General features: G+C 26.5%; 2 protein-coding genes across 2 annotated transcripts; both read left to right on the plus strand.

Annotated features, from left to right (window-relative positions):
• The first annotated feature begins 12,448 nt into the window (after positions 1–12,448).
• Positions 12,449–13,304, plus strand: LOC106434970. Its single transcript, XM_048740317.1, has 3 exons — positions 12,449–12,542; positions 12,617–12,631; positions 12,862–13,304. Exons 1-3 carry the CDS (start codon positions 12,449–12,451, stop codon positions 13,302–13,304), a joined length of 552 nt encoding a protein of 183 aa, XP_048596274.1.
• Positions 13,305–18,738: 5,434 nt separating this feature from the next.
• On the plus strand, positions 18,739–19,624 carry LOC106434982 (thioredoxin H7). Its single transcript, XM_013875841.3, has 3 exons — positions 18,739–18,987; positions 19,115–19,237; positions 19,348–19,624. Exons 1-3 carry the CDS (start codon positions 18,856–18,858, stop codon positions 19,477–19,479), a joined length of 387 nt encoding a protein of 128 aa, XP_013731295.1. The 5' UTR covers positions 18,739–18,855; the 3' UTR covers positions 19,480–19,624.
• Positions 19,625–19,683: the final 59 nt, after the last annotated feature.

A 19,683-nucleotide genomic window follows, 5' to 3' on the forward strand; every position in this document is an offset into this window, starting at 1 on the left:
GTTTTCAAATGAAAGACTCGATTTAAAAGCTAAGATACTAAAACATTATTTGTTATTTTAAGAGTGATATGTTTTTATTTATTAAAGTTTAATTATATAATAATATTATACTGCAGAAAATTATTACAGATACTGGTGCACCACTAAGGATGCACAAATTTGATAATTTTTTAAAAAATTATCAGAAACGAAAATAAGGTTTGTTACATTGGATCCAATAATAAGAGACTTACCCCCATATTTTCTTTTGACATTAAATTTAAAAATAGCAAATATTACATTATATTTCTCAAAATATATTTTAATAGATACATTTATATATTTAATATATACATGGTTTAGACATTTATACATATTAATTTTTTTAAGGGAAATTTTTATGTTTACCACATTGTTAGTACCATTATTCATGTTTACTTTCATTAAATGGACATTTTCACAAATATCCTCCTTGAGTCAAAAGTTTTGACTCTTATTATACTCTTGTTATATATATATATATATAATAATTATTATTTAAATAAATAAAAATAAATAAAATATAGAATATTTTTTATTCTTTTCGAATTATACGTTTTCAAATTAAAACCTTTTGTAAACTTTTTTTGAATTTTTTTTTTGAAATTCAAATATTTTTTCGACACAATTTTTATATTTTTTAAAAAAAATTAAATCTTAATTTGTATTTATTATAATCTTAAATTCCAATATCCAAAACTCGATTCCACCACTCAACTCTAAATCCTAAATCTATATTAATTAATTCTAAGGTTATAATTGTTTTTTTACCTCTTTAAAAATGATGGTAAAATTGGTTAATGTTAACATGAAAATGGTATTAGAAATGTAGTATTTTAGGCAATTTCTATTTTTTAAATGTACTTTTTCAGTAATTTTTAGTGTTATATTCCTTAATTAATGTTTTATTTGTTTTTCAATAAAGTTCAACCATCCTTTATATTTAATTGAAGCGCATTACAATCTTTCAGTGTAGCCACGAATCATCATTAAGATTATTATTAGAATCTTTAGAAAAATAGGTTAGTATATTTAAATATATATTATATTTTATATTTAACTAACTATCAAATTGATTTGAAGTGCATAAAAGAATAATCTACTTTTTTTCTTAAATAAAAATTACGGAATTACCTAATATGATTAACACATATACGACAATAAATGATTTTGAATAATAAAATTTGATAATAGTTTTTGTGTCCTCCATAATTATTTTTTAATTTATATTATTAAAAAATTAAACAATAACATTAACCATATAATCAAAAATCTATTTTTTTCTTATATGTTATATATTGAATTTTTAAAAACGATTATAGATTACTAAAAAATTTAAAAGTCTTACAATGAAAATTTTGTAAAAAAGGTTTTAATTTTTTCTTTTGTTATAAAAATATACAAATGATCATAAAATCATATGAATATGAAGTATCATTTAATAGATATTTAGATTAAATTTATATATATATATATATACTATTTAAATTTAACTATATACTATATGAAATACATAAATATGTTAATTTCAAAATTTGCATTGAAAAAGTATTGAGACCTGAATATTTTAATTTTGAAATTCGCATTATATTTTTTTTAAATGATTATAAATTACTAAAACTATTTAAAATCTCACACTATAAATTTTGTGAATAATGATTTAAATTCTTTTGTTACTGAAAATATAAAAATGTTAATAAAACATATGAGTATAAAGTAGGAAACTTAAATTAAGTATTCATATTAAAATATTTTAAATATTTGGTGGTAAATATTTTGACCGGATTTTAAAAAAAAATTATATGATTTAGGAAAATTAATATTAGAGATTAAATAAATCTAATTGGTTATTTGAGAATCTTTAATTAGTAAAATATGGAAGTTCGTATTATTTCAAGAAAATTTGCAAATATTTGTATCTATAGTTAGGCTTATATTTAAATGTGAGTAGTTAGTAATAGTACATGTTAAGAGAGAAGCATATAAAGTATATTTTTTAAAAATAAAATATTCTACCTAGAATCAAGTTGGATCCACCTTTGTGATTCTCTTATAAAAGATTGTACATATTGAGATATAGATGATGTAAATTAGATAAATCAAATCTATTTTGAACAAATAAATGGTAAATAATTTTTTTTGAAAGATCAGTGAACAAATATTTCCCTTATATATCACATTAAAAATTTATCTCATTATTATTAGTATGAGTATGTAACTAAAAAAACTAACAACAGAAAGACAAACATAATATACATAATATGCCTTTCAAGATTTATACATGTTTTAAGGAAGAAAGAAAAATTCACACAAGCAGTTTTCATGCTTAATTTGAAAAAGTAACTATTGTAATTGTATAAATTCTGAGTTTCATCCCGCGCAGGGCGCGGATTATCACCTAGTTCATATTTAAATATTGATTTATATTATATTTAAATTAAATGTATTAATTAAGCTCTACAATATCAAAATATTTAAATACACAAAAAGGTAAAATATCAGTTATTTAAATGCAGAGAAAGTATATAACAAATGTAGCTGTATTCTATATTCTTCTTTTTTAGTTGTATTCTATTTGCATTCTATAAATTTGAAAAACATCAAGGATTCAGAATTTGTTTGGAGATTAACAAGCGGTTCGTTCTAAGGTAAATCAGAACGAGATCTTCATCCGTTTCCCATCCTTATCTGATTATGTACCAATTAAGTATTTGAGATTTTCTGTTTTGACTAAGCGGATGACAGTTAATGACATGGACTAGTCAAAATTTATCTTAGATAAAAGTAATTTTCTAACTTTAAATATAGAGTTTTTTGTTCTATAAAAAAGAATTCCAAAACTTCAATTTTAGAGTTTTAAGGAGTAAAACTTCAAACAACACTTTTTTTTGGGCAACAAACTTCATACTACTCAAAACTCTAAATTTAAAGTTTCATCTTTTTATTTGCATTTGGTCCTTATAATTAATTACACATCACATTTATGATTCTTAATTATTTTCTCATTTATCGTTTTAAAACTAGAATTAGAATTAGACAACAAGAATATTACAAAACAAAGTTATTAATTTTTTTTATATATACATAAAGACATAATTATTATACAAATTTAAATATTATAAAAACACTGATAGTCTAGTAAATTTTCTCCGAAACCTTGTCTAAACAAATTTTGTATAACCGAAGATGAAACATTACAGATATAATTTTATGGAATAATGTGGTATTTTGCTCGTAGTTTAATTTTATTTATGTATTTATATTTATAATTTTATATTTTAGTGTAAAATTTTATTAATTAATATTCTTGTAATATATTTACATATGTGATAGTTATTTATAAACGTTTTATGGGTTTATATTAATTATGATAAATATAAGGACTATAGCGCAAATTATAATAATTTTAAAATTAGATTTGAAGTTTTACTTTTGTAGAAAAACACATTGAAACTTTAAATATAGAGTTTTGCAAACACTAAAATAGAAAGTTTTTTCTAAGATGCTCTTATGCAGGTTTGTTGCCGTTCATAAGCTAGGGCATTATGATTATCAGTAGTTTCGTTGAGTCTCTTACAAACTATAAGACTTTTTTAATAGATGAATCTCTAAAAATGGTAATAATTTGTTCTATCAAAAAAAAATCATGTTTATTATATCTTTTAAGTTTTAACTGTTCCCATATTTACTGATGAATAGATAAATATTAAAGTGCTAAACAAGACGGGATCGTAAAATTCACATTCGCACAGACAAAAAATTTCAATTTGTCGGTATTTCTTTAAAAAAGAATAATCTTATAAAAAAAAATATTATTCCAGCAATTAATTACTTGGATTTAATACAAAAGGAATATCATATGGTATCGGCAGGTTAGGTGTTAAAGTCTGCTCTCTGCTGCATTTATTTGATGAGAAATGATTAGCTTTAAGGAAAATAAATTAAGATTGTTTAGTGTTTTATGTTATCAATGAGGTGTTTTGATAAACAAAGACAGGGAAGCAAGTCAAAAAGGTTGTCGGTACGAATTACTAAAACCCACAAGACATCATATCAGTTTTTCATGTTGTTTTTCTAAACATTTTTTTGGTAATATTATCTAAACATTTGGACATTGTTGTTCCATTTCTTCAAAAAGGCTTTGCAAAGTTTTGTGTGTGTGCACAGGCTTTGTAAAGTTATTATAACTAATCCTTAAACACAAAAATCAAATGCAGAGTAAAAAAGTCTTATCGAATTCTAATATTCCAATTAAAGATACGTATTAATTAGTTCAGTTGTCATTGTAGATTCTACAACTGTTTTGGTATATTAACACGTGCAATATAAACAAACAATGATATCTACTACTCTGTTTTGTTTTGTTTCATGTAGAGACTTTAAATAAAACTTGTATAGACGAAATAATTTTTTAATGATTTAAATTTGTATGTTTTGTATTTTGAAGGATATAAATTTTAAATATAAATTTTAAAAATATCTAATTTTTTATTTCTGAGTTTTAAATAATACTGTTTAGTATAAATTTTTTAGGGCTGTAAAATATAATAAAAATATTTACTTAAAAATAAATATAAAGTATAAGACACAGTTTTTTTTTAAATTGTTGTTTGTTCTTACAAATTCATTAATTTTTTTTATTTTGAATATCCGACATATCTAGACCTAACAGAGTAATCTTTTATATTTGTTCACAAACCCAACCGAATAATCTTTGAGGACATGTCCACCAGCACCAAACAAATTTTGTTATTCGCAAGAAGAGTTAAATATTCATGTCTCCTAGCCACACAAATGTTTAATCTGAGTGTGAAGTTTCAAATTTGGGTCTCTTAAAAAATTCCCGAGCCGCTTTCACCATCCGACCGCGTGGTAACAAATTCATTAATTGATATTGGAATTTTAGACTGCGGATTTTTAAGTTTAATAAGAATGAAAAACTTTGCTCTATAGCAAACATCCATTGACCATAAAATATGAACTACTATTGTTGAAGATTAACTAGAAGTAGTCACACATAATAGTTGGTGAGAAATTCAAGATTATAATATTTTAATGATTTTTTTGCATACACTAGATAATATTAAAGGTGTCCAAATGAATTGGCTCGCTCAGATCATAAGGAGCTCGGGTCTTTCATGAGATAACTCAGCCCAGCTCATTTATTTTATGAGTTTCCATATGTAAACTCGAACTTAGATCAATTAGATCATGACTTAAATGTGCTAATTCGCTATCAAATATAAAAATTAAAATTAAAATTAAAAAAAAAATTTGAATAAAATATAGAGTAAAATAATTTTTCTAATATAATTTTAAATTTTAAAAATTTAAAACACTAATATTAATACAGAATAAAACCAAAACCTAATTATAAATTAAATAAAAGATAAATTAGTTATCCAAAAATCTATTCCACATAAAAGTGTTAAAATGATTCATTCAAAGTCTTCATCTATTCAAATCATAAATATACAAGTTTGTAGCTTTGTGCAGGATCAGTTAAATAATATGGTCAATGGTTGTTCTTTTAAAATTTTTATTAAATGAGGCAAGGAAGTGATCATTAAGTCAGTGGTGACGGCATTACCGAATCATGTGATGTCTTGCTATAGTTTACCTAAGGCAACCGCAAAGAAACTGACAAGTTCGGTCGCACAATTTTGGTGGAGTCCAAGGAGAAGCACAAAAGGCATGCACTGAAAATTATGGGACAAGATCTGTGTAAATAAGGATGAAGGAGGTTTGGGTTTAAAAGACATTACTGATTTCAATACAGTGATGCTTGGTAAGCAGTTATGGCGTCTGATAGATAAGCCAAATACTTTATTTTCTCAAGTTTTCAAAGGTCGGTATTACAGGAACGCCTCACCCCTGGAACCGATTCGTTCATATTCTCCGTCATATGGCTGGCGGAGAATTGTATTTGCTAGATCTCTGGTAAGCAAAGGACTAATCAAAAGGATGAGATCATGATCATCTATATATGTATGGAATGATTCATGGCTCCCAACCACCCGAGACCATCAAACAAAAATCAACATAATCTTCACCCATACCTTACAGTGGATTCTCGCATTGATTCCACTTTGCGAACTTGGAACTCGCAAGCAACTCGGGCTTTTGTGGATCTCCAAGATGTGAAAATCATATAAAGTATACCATTGAGCATGATTCAGATAATAGATAGGTATGGTTAGTATTTCACACAAAACGAGAAATACACGGTTAAATCAGGATATCAGATAGAACGGGTTTATCCATACAAAGAAAAACCACCAATTTTATTTGGACCCACATTTGATGTAATAAAGACTTTTTGCTGGAAGATATGGTGCTCACCAAAAATAAAACATTTCTTATGGCTATTGGTGTCACGATGTATAACAGTTAGAAAAAATTTGCGAGCGAGAGAGATACAAGGGGATATATGTTGTGCAAGATGCGGAGCTGATGAGGAATCGATAAACCATGTGTTTTTTGAGTGTTCCTCCAACACTTCGTTTGGGCCCTTTCAACGATACCTTCAAATCCAGTCATTTTTCCAACAAGCTCCATCTTTACAAATATGGATCATATCTTTTGGAGAGTTCTCCCGCAGGTGGATAATCATCAGTTTGCATGGATTATATGGTACATTTGGAAAAGGTGGAATAACAAAGTTTTCAGTAATTTGGACATTGATTCCAGGGACACGCTTAAATTGGCAAAAACAAAATCTACACTTTGGGCTGATGCACATATATTGAACATACATAGGATAGTACCACACATAAAAGCAGCGATCCTACCCTCAAAACCAGGAAGATGGTGTTTCACAGATGGTTCTTGGAAAAAATAATGATATATTCTCCGGACAAGGTTGGTTCAGTACTCTAACGGATTTTGATGGGTTGATGGGGCGAGGAATGTTAGGGCTAGTATATTGCGGAGATGGAAGCGCTACTATGGGCAATGTAATGCATGAAGAATCTTCAATAGTTTCAGGTTACGTTTGTAACAGATTCTTTTCAATTGGTGAAGATGATTCCAGGCTTTTGCAAGTTATTTGGAAGATATCAAGTATGTATAAGTTGATAAAAAAAGATATATATTCCGCATGAGAGTCTTATAAATATTTTGTATTACGTTTTAATTCTAAAGATATATGATACGAGGATTGATGTCAATATTCTTTACATTTTATATATATTTAAAAAGTTTGGTTTATATTTTAATTTTAGATGATAAATATGATTAATATGGAAACTATCTTTTCTTACATAAGAAAATAGAAGTCATCTATATATATATATATATATATATATATATATATATATATATATATATATATATATATATGTATATATATAGTATAAAAACGACCAAACTCATAAGTTAGCTCGTGTTTGTTAGATATCGTTGATATAGCTCGTGATCTAATTTTAGCTTGATCATTAAACTCATTTGTTAAAGAACCTAAAAATAGAGCTCATGCTCATGAAAAATCGAGTTGAACTGAGCCAACTCATAAGGTACAACTCATTTTGACATCCCTAGATAATAGTACATATCAAATGATGAATAGTAAAACTTGCTAATATATGGGAAATTTTGAAAATATGGTTATGTCCAGATCATTTTCTAGAAAATATGAGAGTAGTTTACACATCGTATAATCACTAGCACTTACTAGCTTTAGTCTTAACTAAATTATACTATCCCAAATTCAAATTTATTGGTACATTTGTCAAATCTAGATGACAGTATAATTTTCTTAAAATTTAAAATGTAGTCTTTCAAATCTAGAAGACAATCTATTATTGGATCTATTGTACACGTGGCAATCAAAGTTTGGTTAGTCGGCTGTAAACTAGGAAATGGTGGAAGAAAAGCATTTCAAGTTCCAAGTGCATGCATCTGAACAGAGCAGGAACACAACCAAGATGATGAAAAGAGATCGTGTGAGTTTGAAAATATGTCTCAGAAGTACACGGAAAAGAAAGCAATGGCGCATGTAAAAATGGTCACAGTTTTTTTTCTTAATTCCATAGTGGATAAATTTTACATTTTTCTTGGGCTAGTCTTTCATTATATTACTTTCCCATCAACCAATTTATTTTTTACAAATAATTTTGGGTATGATTGGTAAACAATGGAGTAACTGAAAGTAAATTTAATAGAGTAAGTCAGAGTAAATTAATTGGAGTAACTCAGAGAAAAATGGTAAAACAAATAAAATAACTAAATAAATAAATGTTAAAGTCAGCGTAACTTCATTTTTCTCTTCCGATACAGTGAGATAATAAAGTGGTCTACTTACCTTCAGTCTAACAGTAAAAGGATGTAAACTAATTAAAGGTGTTTTCACCGGACTGACAAAATTTAAGCTAAACTGAGAGTAAACTTTTATATCGCTAAAAGTTTTGCGCTATTAATGCTATTCAGTCATAACCTTTGTTTATAAGTTAGTCACGTCCAAAATTTTGTCGTTACCAAATGGACATTGGTCTAGTGCCGAATTGCGAATACATTTAAATGGGAGACTGGGAGTTGGACCTTTAGTTTGGAGGGTACTCTTTAACTACCGGAGAAGAAGTATACCAAAGAAATGTGTAGTTGGAAAAAGGGTTCGAATGTTGATTTATAAAAACAACAGCGTTGAATGTATGAATCTTTTTAGTGTATGAAGCAGTTCTATTGGGTTTGGTTTTTGTTCAATTTAGAAATCAATTTCAGAAAACACAAAATCAAAAGAAAATATCATTTTGATCATTAATTAATAAAGGCAATACAAAAGATGTTTCGCCACCGGTGGATAATGAAGCTGATGATCGTTGTTTACGGCGACATGGGGAAGATGATTACAAACCGGTTTTTTCCAGCAAAGAAACTTGGAAATAGATTAGGGTCCATCACCAAACAGTCACTTGGAGCACCGTAGTCTGGTTTTCACAGGCCATTCCTCACTTCTTTTTTATAACATGGCTGACCATTAAGGATCGGCTGTCCACGGGAGCTAAAAGCAGAGCATGGGGTTACATCCAGCATTGTATTCTGTGTGGGAAGAGACAGACGAGACCAGAGACTATTTGTTCTTTACCTGTCCCTACTCATTCACTATGTGGATTGATTTAATCGGATTTTTACTGGGATCTCGAGTGAATCCTGACTGGTCTATCACCCTCGTTTTACTTCTCTCCACTCGCAGAAACGAGATTGATATTTGCCTTTTGAAACTAGCTTTCCAAGTCACCGTCCACATCTTGTGGCGGGAGAGAAATAATAGACGGCATCACGGTAACCATCCTAGCGCTGCTCACATGGTATGTTTTTTCGACAAAACTATAAAGAACATGAGCTCCTCCTCCCTGCGACACCCAAAACCAGCTTTTTACAATAACATGATGCAACGATGGCCTGGCTACCAAAAAAAAAAAACGATGGCCTGGCAAGACCATCGGGTCATAAGCTCGTCTTTTTCTATGTTTCTTCCTATAGACAGTGTTTCTTTTTTGAAAGCATAAACCTAGCTAGCCTGTAGTTTTTTCCTTCTTTTTTTTGTTAATAATCAATTTAAAATTTTAGTAAAAATAAATACAACAGATGTATACTTAGATTACGAATGATGACGCAAATCAAAAATTACAGAATCAAAAAATACAGATCAAATAAATCAAATACATATCAAACCGATAATGCAAATCAAATGCAGATCAACATGATTATACAAAACAAATATATATTTATATATATATCAAATAAATATACTAAATTATCATATTTGCCGTAAGTGCTTTTGAGGAAATAATCTATAAAAATCTAAAATCATAAAAACATCATTTATAGCACGTTTCACTATATATATATGAAATAATCTCATATTTAATTAATATATTGCATGATTGATGAAATAATTGGTAAAAATCTATAATTATAAAAAACATCATTTATATTGTAAAATAATATATATATATATATATATTACTTATTTTTAAAATATTTTCTGTTATTAGTAAATATATACTTAACTAATTTTTAAGACTATTTGCACGTGATATATACATAGAAGGAAAGGAAACTAAATATATGGAACGACAACTATTCACTTACCTTTTGGACATTCATATCCCTAATTTGACACAACTATTGTAGATGTAGATTTGATATTAGGAACCCACATCTCTCTCTCTCTCTCTCTCTCTCTCTCTCTCTCTCTCTCTCTCTCTCTCTCTCTCTCTCTAATATCTTCCATTTTTAAAACAAATCATTCCTTTTATGAGCTTCATTTCTTCTCGGAAACTTTAGATTTCATTTTCACACCTTACATTTTTTTCTTTATCGCTGTAGTTTCAGTTTTGAAAGAAGTTATTATACAATATTCTTTTTAGTTTTCTCATATAAATTATAAAGAATTTTAAAACTAAATTATAAACAATCTTACAACTTCTAACCAAATGAAAATATTAACTATTAACTTATTTTATAAATATTCATATAAGTGCATGACTTTTAATTTTTTTATTGGTTATATTTGTTAGTGCAACTCCAATTTCACCAAAATGTTTCACCTTTTTAAAACAATACTAAATCATGATCCACACGACATCACATTTTGTTTTAAAAATATTGATAAAGCAAATCTTATAAATTAATTGATTTTTTAATTAACTAAATGTTTTAATGCTATGAGATATTTTAGTTGCATAATATTTAATTTATGTGGCTTAATTAACATTATTATAATTGTTTTGTGCAATTTATCTTACTAATAATTTGGTTAATATTATAATATTTTTAAACTTTTTGTTTATAATTAGAGTTAAGCATTTATCTTTATATAATATATATTTTGAACATTTTCATAACTGTATATGTTTTTATATTTATTGTACAATGTAGTCATTTTTAATGTATCTTCAGATAATCATATATGTATAAGATATTATTTAATATAATTTTGAGTTATTAACTGTATGATATATTTTGATAAAATTCTAATTCTAAAAATTTATTTGATGCCAAATTATTGATTTTATTTATATACAGTATTTAGTTTAAGATAAAAACTATTTAAATTTAAATAATTGTAATTTTATTTATAAAAATATAAATAAAATAATCAATTAGTTTGATTGATTTGATATTGATAGAAATTATTTGTAGTATCTAAACCAGCAAAAATAAGTAATATTTATTTTGAAATTTTTTCAAAAATTATTTGAATTTTTAGTCAATTATTTTGATTTATCAAATAATTTGAAAGAATATTAATAAAGGACTAGATTCTGACCCGCCCTTTGAAAGGACGGGTTTACTTTTTGTTTTCATTTTTTTCTTAGAAATTTAATTTATATATATATATATATTTTTTGTCATCATATTTATATTATTATTTGTAATCATATTTGTGTATATATTTTAATCAAAAAATAATTTATAAAATAATAGCAACCAAGAAGTTGATCCGACATACTCTATGTTCATTATAATCATATATTTGTATGCCCGTTTTTTGTAATTATATTTATTTATTCTAGATTTTCATCCGTAGGTATAATGTTACTTTATAATTTATTTATATTTCTGTAAATATGGAACATTTTTTTATAAGTTAAGAACAAATTTATATGTTTGTGTATGATATTTTTAAAAATTATTAGTATTAAAACAGTCCTAATATATTAAAATATTCTTAAAATGATTAAGTATCTAAATTAGTCCATTTAATATATATATCAAATAAAATTGACAATAAAATAAATCAACCTATTTAATATATATCAACCTGTTTGTATCTATCTAAACCTATTAAAACTTTTGAATTAATTTTACTTATAAAAGGTGTAGGTGCTAGGAATAGAATCGAGGTTAGGTTAGAAGGTCAAAAAATTGATGTCAATTAATTTATGTTGTCAAACATGTTTAATATGATTACTTATATTGATTGTTGTATGAAATGAAACCGTAGATTTTGACTCAAGTGGATCCGAAAATTAGGGGAATCAAATGGAAGTTATAAATAAAACTGGATATGAATATATAAAGAGAATAATAACTAACCCTTAAATAAAGGGAATATATATTGGACACAACCTTTTATCAATTGGGCATGTTTCTAATTTAATAGTATTGATTATTCAAATGATAAGATCTAATATTTTATATTGTTTTGACATAATATTAATTATTGAGGCCGTGAGTCAGGTTATTAATGTTGGAAGCTTGCCGATCCGCTATTTGGGTATGCCTTTATCGAAAAAAAACTTTATCGAGTCATGGTTATGAGCTTCTCATTGATAAGATCAGGAGAAGGATGTTGTGCTGGTCTAATAAAAGCCTTTCTTTTGTTGGGAGGCTTCGGCTGATTAAGTATGTGATTATAAGCACAGTAATTTTTTGGAGCTTTGCGTTTATTCTGCTTGCTAAGTGCCTTGATGCAATTAAGAAAATGTGTAGTGCTTTCCTCTGGTCAGGATCACCAGCACAGACTCATAAAGCAAAGGTAAGTGGGGAAGAGGTGTGCTACTCCAAGGACGAAGGAGGTCTTGAGGTCAGGAGATTAAAGGATTCTTCAAAGGTCTTTGCCTTGAGACTAATATGGTGTCTCTTTATGCAGCCTTCTTCACTATGGGTAAGTTGGGTAATGCATTATTTTGCTACGTCATAGTTCTTTCTGGGATATTAGAGATAATACTTCAGGTTCATGGATATGGAGATAACTTCTTAAACTTAGGGGTCTAGCTTATGAATTTATGAAAATGAAGGTTCACAATTGGTATACTACTTATTTTTGGTTTGATAATTTGATGGGGAATGGTAGGCAGATTGATGTAGCATGAGCTGTTGGGACCATCTATCTAGGCCTTCCTCATAAGGCTCTAGTTAGTGAAGATGTTAATTCAGAGGGATGGTGTGTTAGAGGCAACCGAAGTAGGCGGTTTCAAACTCTTTATAATCAGATCCTTGCAGAGCCAATTCCTGATGCAAATCTTGGTGATGATATTGTGATGTGGAAGCATGGAGAGTATGATTACCAGGAAAAATTCGCTTCCTCAAGCACATGGGAGCAGATACGACCTCAAAGGGATAAGGTTTACTGGCGAAACGTAGTGTGGTTCTTGCAAGGAGTTCCACGTTATGCATTCATCACTTGGCTGGATGTATTGAATAGACTCTCCACAGGAGACACAATGAGGAGCTGGGTTATAATTCAGGGCTGTGGGCTGTGTGGAGAGCGGGATGAGACAAGAGATCACATGTTTTCGCTTGTCCGTACTCATTTACGGTCTGGGAAGGATTGGTGAGAGGGTTTTTTGGAGCGAGAACAGATCCTGACTGGACACACACGCTTAATATGGTTAAGGGAAACAGACTTCACCAGCTTGACTCTATACTGATAAGATGGTCTTTCAAATGACCATCTATCATGTGTGGAGAGAAAGAAATGCGAGAAGGCATCAGATGAGCTTGACATCTACGGATCAGCTTCACAGGACTATAGACAAGACAATGCGAAACATGATTATGCCTCTCAAATATAGTCCTCATTGTCGCAATGCAGGTTTGCTTCAAATGTGGTACGAGGTTACTGGATAGGGAGGAGTTTACGAGATTTTGTCTGCTTTCTATTTTTACACTTGAGCCTATTCTTTCTAGTCACCATTCTTTTGTAAATGTAATTCTATATACTTTGTTTTATCAATAAATTTGAAATTTCATTAAAAAAATATTAATTATTGTGTTGTTTGGAAATATAGATACTAGTGTAATATTTTTTCATAATTACTTAATAATAGAGAACTGTATTTAATTAAAAATCTTACAACAAGCAGGTTGATTCCAAATGAATATTTCTATTTTAATAAGAGATATGTCATTTTTAATGAAAATATAAATAAAATAATCCATTAGTTTAATTTATTTGATGTTGGTAGAAATTATTTGGTAGTATCTAAACTTGCAAAAATAAGTTATAATTTTTTTTCATAACTTATTTGAATGTTTAGTATATTATTTGATATATCAAATACTTTGAAAAAATAATAATAAAAAGTTATTAAAAAGATAACACCTAATGTAATATTTTGTTTGAACATAAGATTAATTATTGTGTTGTTTGAAAACATAGAGTACAGTAAAAACTCTATAAATTAATGGTGTTGGGACTATGATATTTTATTAATTTATAGATTTATTAATTTACAGAAAATATCTTAGATTTTTCTATGTTAGAGTATATATTTTATATAAAATATAAAATAATTAATTTTACTGTATATACATTAGTTAAGTTTTGAAATTACAGTTTCATATTATTTTACTCATTTTTTTGTGTATATGAAATATGTTATGTAGAATTTAATTGTGGCTTTAGATATAATTTAACTAAATATTATCAAATAATACGGAACTGTTAAGAAAAATCAAGATAAAATCATTTCAATATAAAAAACAATAAAATGTTTTGTTTGTACATGTATAAAATATATATACATATAAATTATTATTTTATTATTTTAATGGAGACATATATTTACAGAAGGTTTCCAGAAAATATTATCTTATTATTTTATCAATTTGTGTCATATTTTGAACTGTCCAACTCGCGTCAGAAAAACATTATTCGCTTATAATGTTTATTAATTAATTTATAATAGAGAAGTGTATTTAATTTAAAATCTTATAAAAAAGGTTGGATCCAAGTGAGTTTTTCTGTTTTAATAAAAGGGATTTGTATTTTTCATAAATTTTATTGAAATTTTTAGTCAATTAATCGGTTTATCAAATAATTTGAAAGAAAATTACTAAAAAGATAAAACCTAATATTTTATATTGTTTGGACATAAGATTAGTTATTGTGTTGTTTGGAAACCGAATAAGATGCTTCAAACTAAATAAGATTAAAAATAAATTAATATACCAAATAAGTATAATTGACCTAACTGAACTATTACACCTAAAATCACATATTTCGTTAAAATAACAACACAGTATAGTGTAATATATTTTATAATTACTTATATATATATATATATAATTATTTTATTAATATGTATATCGGTGTGTGAATACCGAAGAATCTCATAGTAAATTATACATTTAAAAAACATTTTCAATTATTATTTTGTTAATATATATAGTCGTGTGTGAGAAGGAAACAATCACTTAGACTATGTACACTGGTAAAAAAGATTCAGTATCCTAATTTGCACTTTTTAATATTACATATCACTTTCTCTTTCTTACGCATATTTATTCAACAACTATAATTTTTTTATATTTACACTAGTTTTGTTTAATATAATTCAACACCATACCTCCACAATTTTTTTCACTTTTATTTTCTTTATATATGCATATTTACACATTGCCAAAAACAATATACAAAAAAAATTCAAAATAATTAATATTAAATAAATTTTAAAATATTTTTTTTTGTTTTATATTTTCCAAGTAGTAAATATAAAAATATAACAACCATCATTTTGAATGTTTAAAAATTATTAGTAAATCTATTTTACAAAAGATGAATTTTGTAAGTGTCCAAATCAAATGAAATAAGTTTCTATTTGTAGAGTCTTAGAAATAATGAATTTTGGTATAAAAATAATAAATAAATAAAAAGTTTAATATCAAATAACTGATCTCAAATAACAGGTGAAAAAAATACCAAAACTGACTTCAATCCATTAACAGTGTTTTAACCTCAAATATAAATATGTTGTTAATTTAACACCATATTTATATTTGAGGTTAAAACATTTTTGGTCCAATTCTCTCATGCCACATGTCTATTTTGTCCTTATTTTTGTTGATCAAACTAGCTGAATCTTATTCAACCAAGTTTAACCGTCCTCTTCCATCCCTTATATATTAATTGAGGAACATTTGAAAAGATGTAACCTCAATTTTGTATTAATTAAAAGAGGCCCCAATGTATAGGTGGCACTCAATTAGGTAGTCAATTACATTCAATTGAAAAATAAGTAGGTCCACATTCGATTTTTATATGTTGTTAGATACATAAGTTGGTCAAACTATATGATATAATGATATGATATGATATTTTCTTTCCTTAAAAAAAACCTACGGAATTACCATAAATGACTAATATATATATGACAATTAATGAGTTTAATAATAAAGATTTGATAACAATGTATATCTCCTCTATCATTTTTTGTTTAATTTTATATTATTAAAATAAATTAAACAATCAAATTAGCTATAAAAATAAAATTTAGATTTTTTCGTATATGTTATATTTTGAATTTTTAAAAACGACAATAAATGACTAAAACTATTAAAATTATTATGTTAAAAATTAATGATCAATGGTTTAACATTTTTATTATAAGAAGATACACATGATTTTAAAACCATATGAGTAAAAAATATCATTTAATAATAAAATATATATATATATATATATATATATATATATATATATATATATATATATATATATTAAACACTATATACCATAAGATTACATAAATATTTTAATATTAAAACTTTCAATGAATTTTCAAGAACATTTATAAATTATAAACTTATTAAAAATTTCAGATTGAAAATTTTGTTATCGATGATTTAAATATTTTGTTATAAAACGATATGAACGATCATAGAACCGTATGATTATAAATTCTTATTTAATAAATAATTATATAAAATATACTATTCCTAGAAAAATAGGTTGGTCCATCTTAACTTATATTACACTTTTTATTAAACTAACTATCGAATTGATAAATAACGTACCAAAAAATGTTTTGCACTTTCCTTAAATAAAAGCTACGAAATTACCTAATATGATTAACGTATATGTGAAAATTAATTATAATGAATAATAAATATTTGATAACAATTTTTGTATCTTAGTTCTTTTTTTAATTTTATATTATTAAAATATATTTAAAAATCACATTAAATATATAATAAAAACATTTATAATTTTTTTTATATGTTATATTTTGAATTTTTCAAAACGTCTATAAATTATTAGAAATTTGAAGATCCCCACTCTGAAAATTTTGTGATCAATAGATTATTTTTTTTGTCATAATAAGTTACAAATGATCATAAAATTGTATTAAGATGAATTTTTATTTAATATTATAAGAAGATACACATTATTTTAAAACCATATGAGTAAAAAATATCATTTAATAATAAAACATATATATTTATATATATATATAGATTATAATATATACCATAAGATTACATAAATATTTTAATATTAAAACTTTCAATGAATTTTCAAAAACATTTATAAATTATAAACTTATTAAAGATTTCACATTGAAAATTTTGTTATCGATGATTTAAATATTCAGTTATAAAATGATATGAATGATCATAGAACTGTATGATTATAAATTCTCATTTAATAAATGACTATATAAAATATACTATTCTTAGAAAAATAGGTTGGTCCATCTTGACTTACATTATATTTTTTATTAAACTAACTATCGAATTGATAAATAATCTACCAAATTTTTTTTGCACTTTCCTTAATTAGAAGCTACGAAATTACATAATATGATTAACGTATATATGAAAATTAATTATTATGAATAATAAATATTTGATAACAATTTTGGTATCTTAGTTCTTTTTTTTTAATTTTATATTATTGAAAGATATTAAAAAATCACATTAAATATATAATAAAAACATTTATATTTTTTCTTATATGTTATATTTGAATTTTTCAAAACGTCTATATATTATTAGAAATTTGAATATTCCCACTCTGAAAATTTTGTGATCAATAGATTATTTTTTTGTTATAATAAGTTACAAATGATCATAAAATATAACGCATATGAATTTTTATTTAATGAATATTCAAACTAAATAATATATATATATATATATATAAACACTAATGATTTAAAGCAACAAGATTGGCTGATCAATTTAGTCGTCCAGTTGAAATCTTTCAAAAGTATGTGAAAAACTAAAGTCAAAGTAAATATGGATTTAGAATAGTAGTTATATTTTACTAACCAAATACCGAAAAAAACCGAACCGAACCGAAACCAATCCGATATCCGGATTAATCCAAATGAAGCCAAACTATTGTTTCATTTTCCAAAATATAATAAAAATAATAACTTAATCCCGCGCAAGGCGCGGGTCTTATCCTAGTATTTATTCAACAGCCCATTGTATCTGGCCTTAATAGATTATAAATTTGAAAACCATTTCCACTTATTATTCTTATTTTGTACGTTTCTTAAGGTACCGAAATGGAATAAGAAGCATTGGGGAAGAGTTGATGACAGCTCCTTAACACACCAATATTCTTCTACACCAAATGATATTACATTGAGTGCACCGTGTCGTTCACTTTTCTTTTCTCGTATTATTACTGATTTCTGCTTGTAAGTTTTATGTGAAGAACAAAGAAGTTTTATGTGAATGTAAATTAGGACGTAAGTAACCCCAAGATAAGAAGGTAAAAACATGAATAAGTAAATGATAACATCGTCGCCAGGGAAAATTAATGAGGTAACAAGATAATTAGCCTATTTACGACGTGCATATAATTTCTTTTGTGTTAGATCAACTTTTAATACCTTTACGTAGTGGAGGAGAATATTGAATAACTAAATCGAACTAAACAAAGCGAAAATAAACTGGGATAAGCTCTATATTCTTGGGAAAAAAAACCAACGGTTATAGAGAAGGATAGCAAATTGAATCATATTCCATTGATAATTTAGTATTTTAACGAATAAATTTATCTATATATAGCTCCACTGGTTCTCTCTTTTGTTCATATTAGCTACAAGCAATTAAGTGCAAATCATATCTCTATATACACACATTCGGAAGATAATGGGTTCCAACGTTTCATCTGTGCATGATGTTCCTTCATCAACGGAAACCAAGAATGGTTTGGTTGTGGAAATGGAATCAAGAAGACAGTGGAGATCCCTCTTTGATTCCTTGAAAGGCTCAAATAAATTGGTATATATTTATCAGAAAACCACATTTTAACACATTTCTATATTTATATCAGTGTTTAATCTTGTTTTACATGTTATTCAATTGCTTCTGTTCTAAGCTAACTGAACAAATTGTGATGGTTTTGAAGCTAGTGATTGATTTCACGGCTGCATGGTGTGGACCTTGTAAAGCAATGGAACCTAGAGTTAAGGAGATCGTTTCTAGGTACCCAGAAGCTGTTTTTGCGAGGGTTGATGTGGATAGATTCATGGTAAGTAGTCTCTTTCTTTTACTGGTAGAATGATCCATTTACGGTTTTCTTGTAACCGAAGCCGTGAATCTTTAACGCTCAAGACTAAGCTATTTGGTATGTATATGCAGGATGTGGCTGGGACATATAGAGCAAATACACTTCCAGCTTTTGTTTTTGTGAAGAGAGGAGAAGAGATTGATAGGGTTGTTGGAGCCAAACCTGATGAACTTGTGTACAAGATTGAAAAGCATAGGGTTTAAGATTTATATGTTTTTTATTTGAAGAACAAAAGATTATACATTCGAGTGTTTGTGTGTGTGTGTTTCACTTTTATTGAAGTTGTGTTTTTTGGTTTGCTGTTTTCTCAAAAGTTATGAATAAAAATGACAAAAATGTTTGGATACTCATGAGAAATCATTTAGTAACATAATAAATTCTCTTAGCGTTACAGCCACTTGTATGAA

Source organism: Brassica napus, chromosome A9 (genome assembly GCF_020379485.1).
Source record: "Brassica napus cultivar Da-Ae chromosome A9, Da-Ae, whole genome shotgun sequence".
NCBI lineage: Eukaryota > Viridiplantae > Streptophyta > Magnoliopsida > Brassicales > Brassicaceae > Brassica > Brassica napus.

What these genes read in the sequence shown, in the direction of transcription:
- LOC106434970 (XM_048740317.1), top strand. Translation starts at nt 12,449, where the DNA reads ATGTGTAGTGCTTTCCTCTGGTCAGGATCACCAGCACAGACTCATAAA.
- LOC106434982 (XM_013875841.3), top strand. Translation starts at nt 18,856, where the DNA reads ATGGGTTCCAACGTTTCATCTGTGCATGATGTTCCTTCATCAACGGAA. An exon ending in TGAAAGGCTCAAATAAATTG is followed by an intron (nt 18,988 to 19,114) that starts GTATATATTTAT and finishes ATGGTTTTGAAG; the next exon opens with CTAGTGATTGATTTCACGGC. An exon ending in TTGATGTGGATAGATTCATG is followed by an intron (nt 19,238 to 19,347) that starts GTAAGTAGTCTC and finishes ATGTATATGCAG; the next exon opens with GATGTGGCTGGGACATATAG.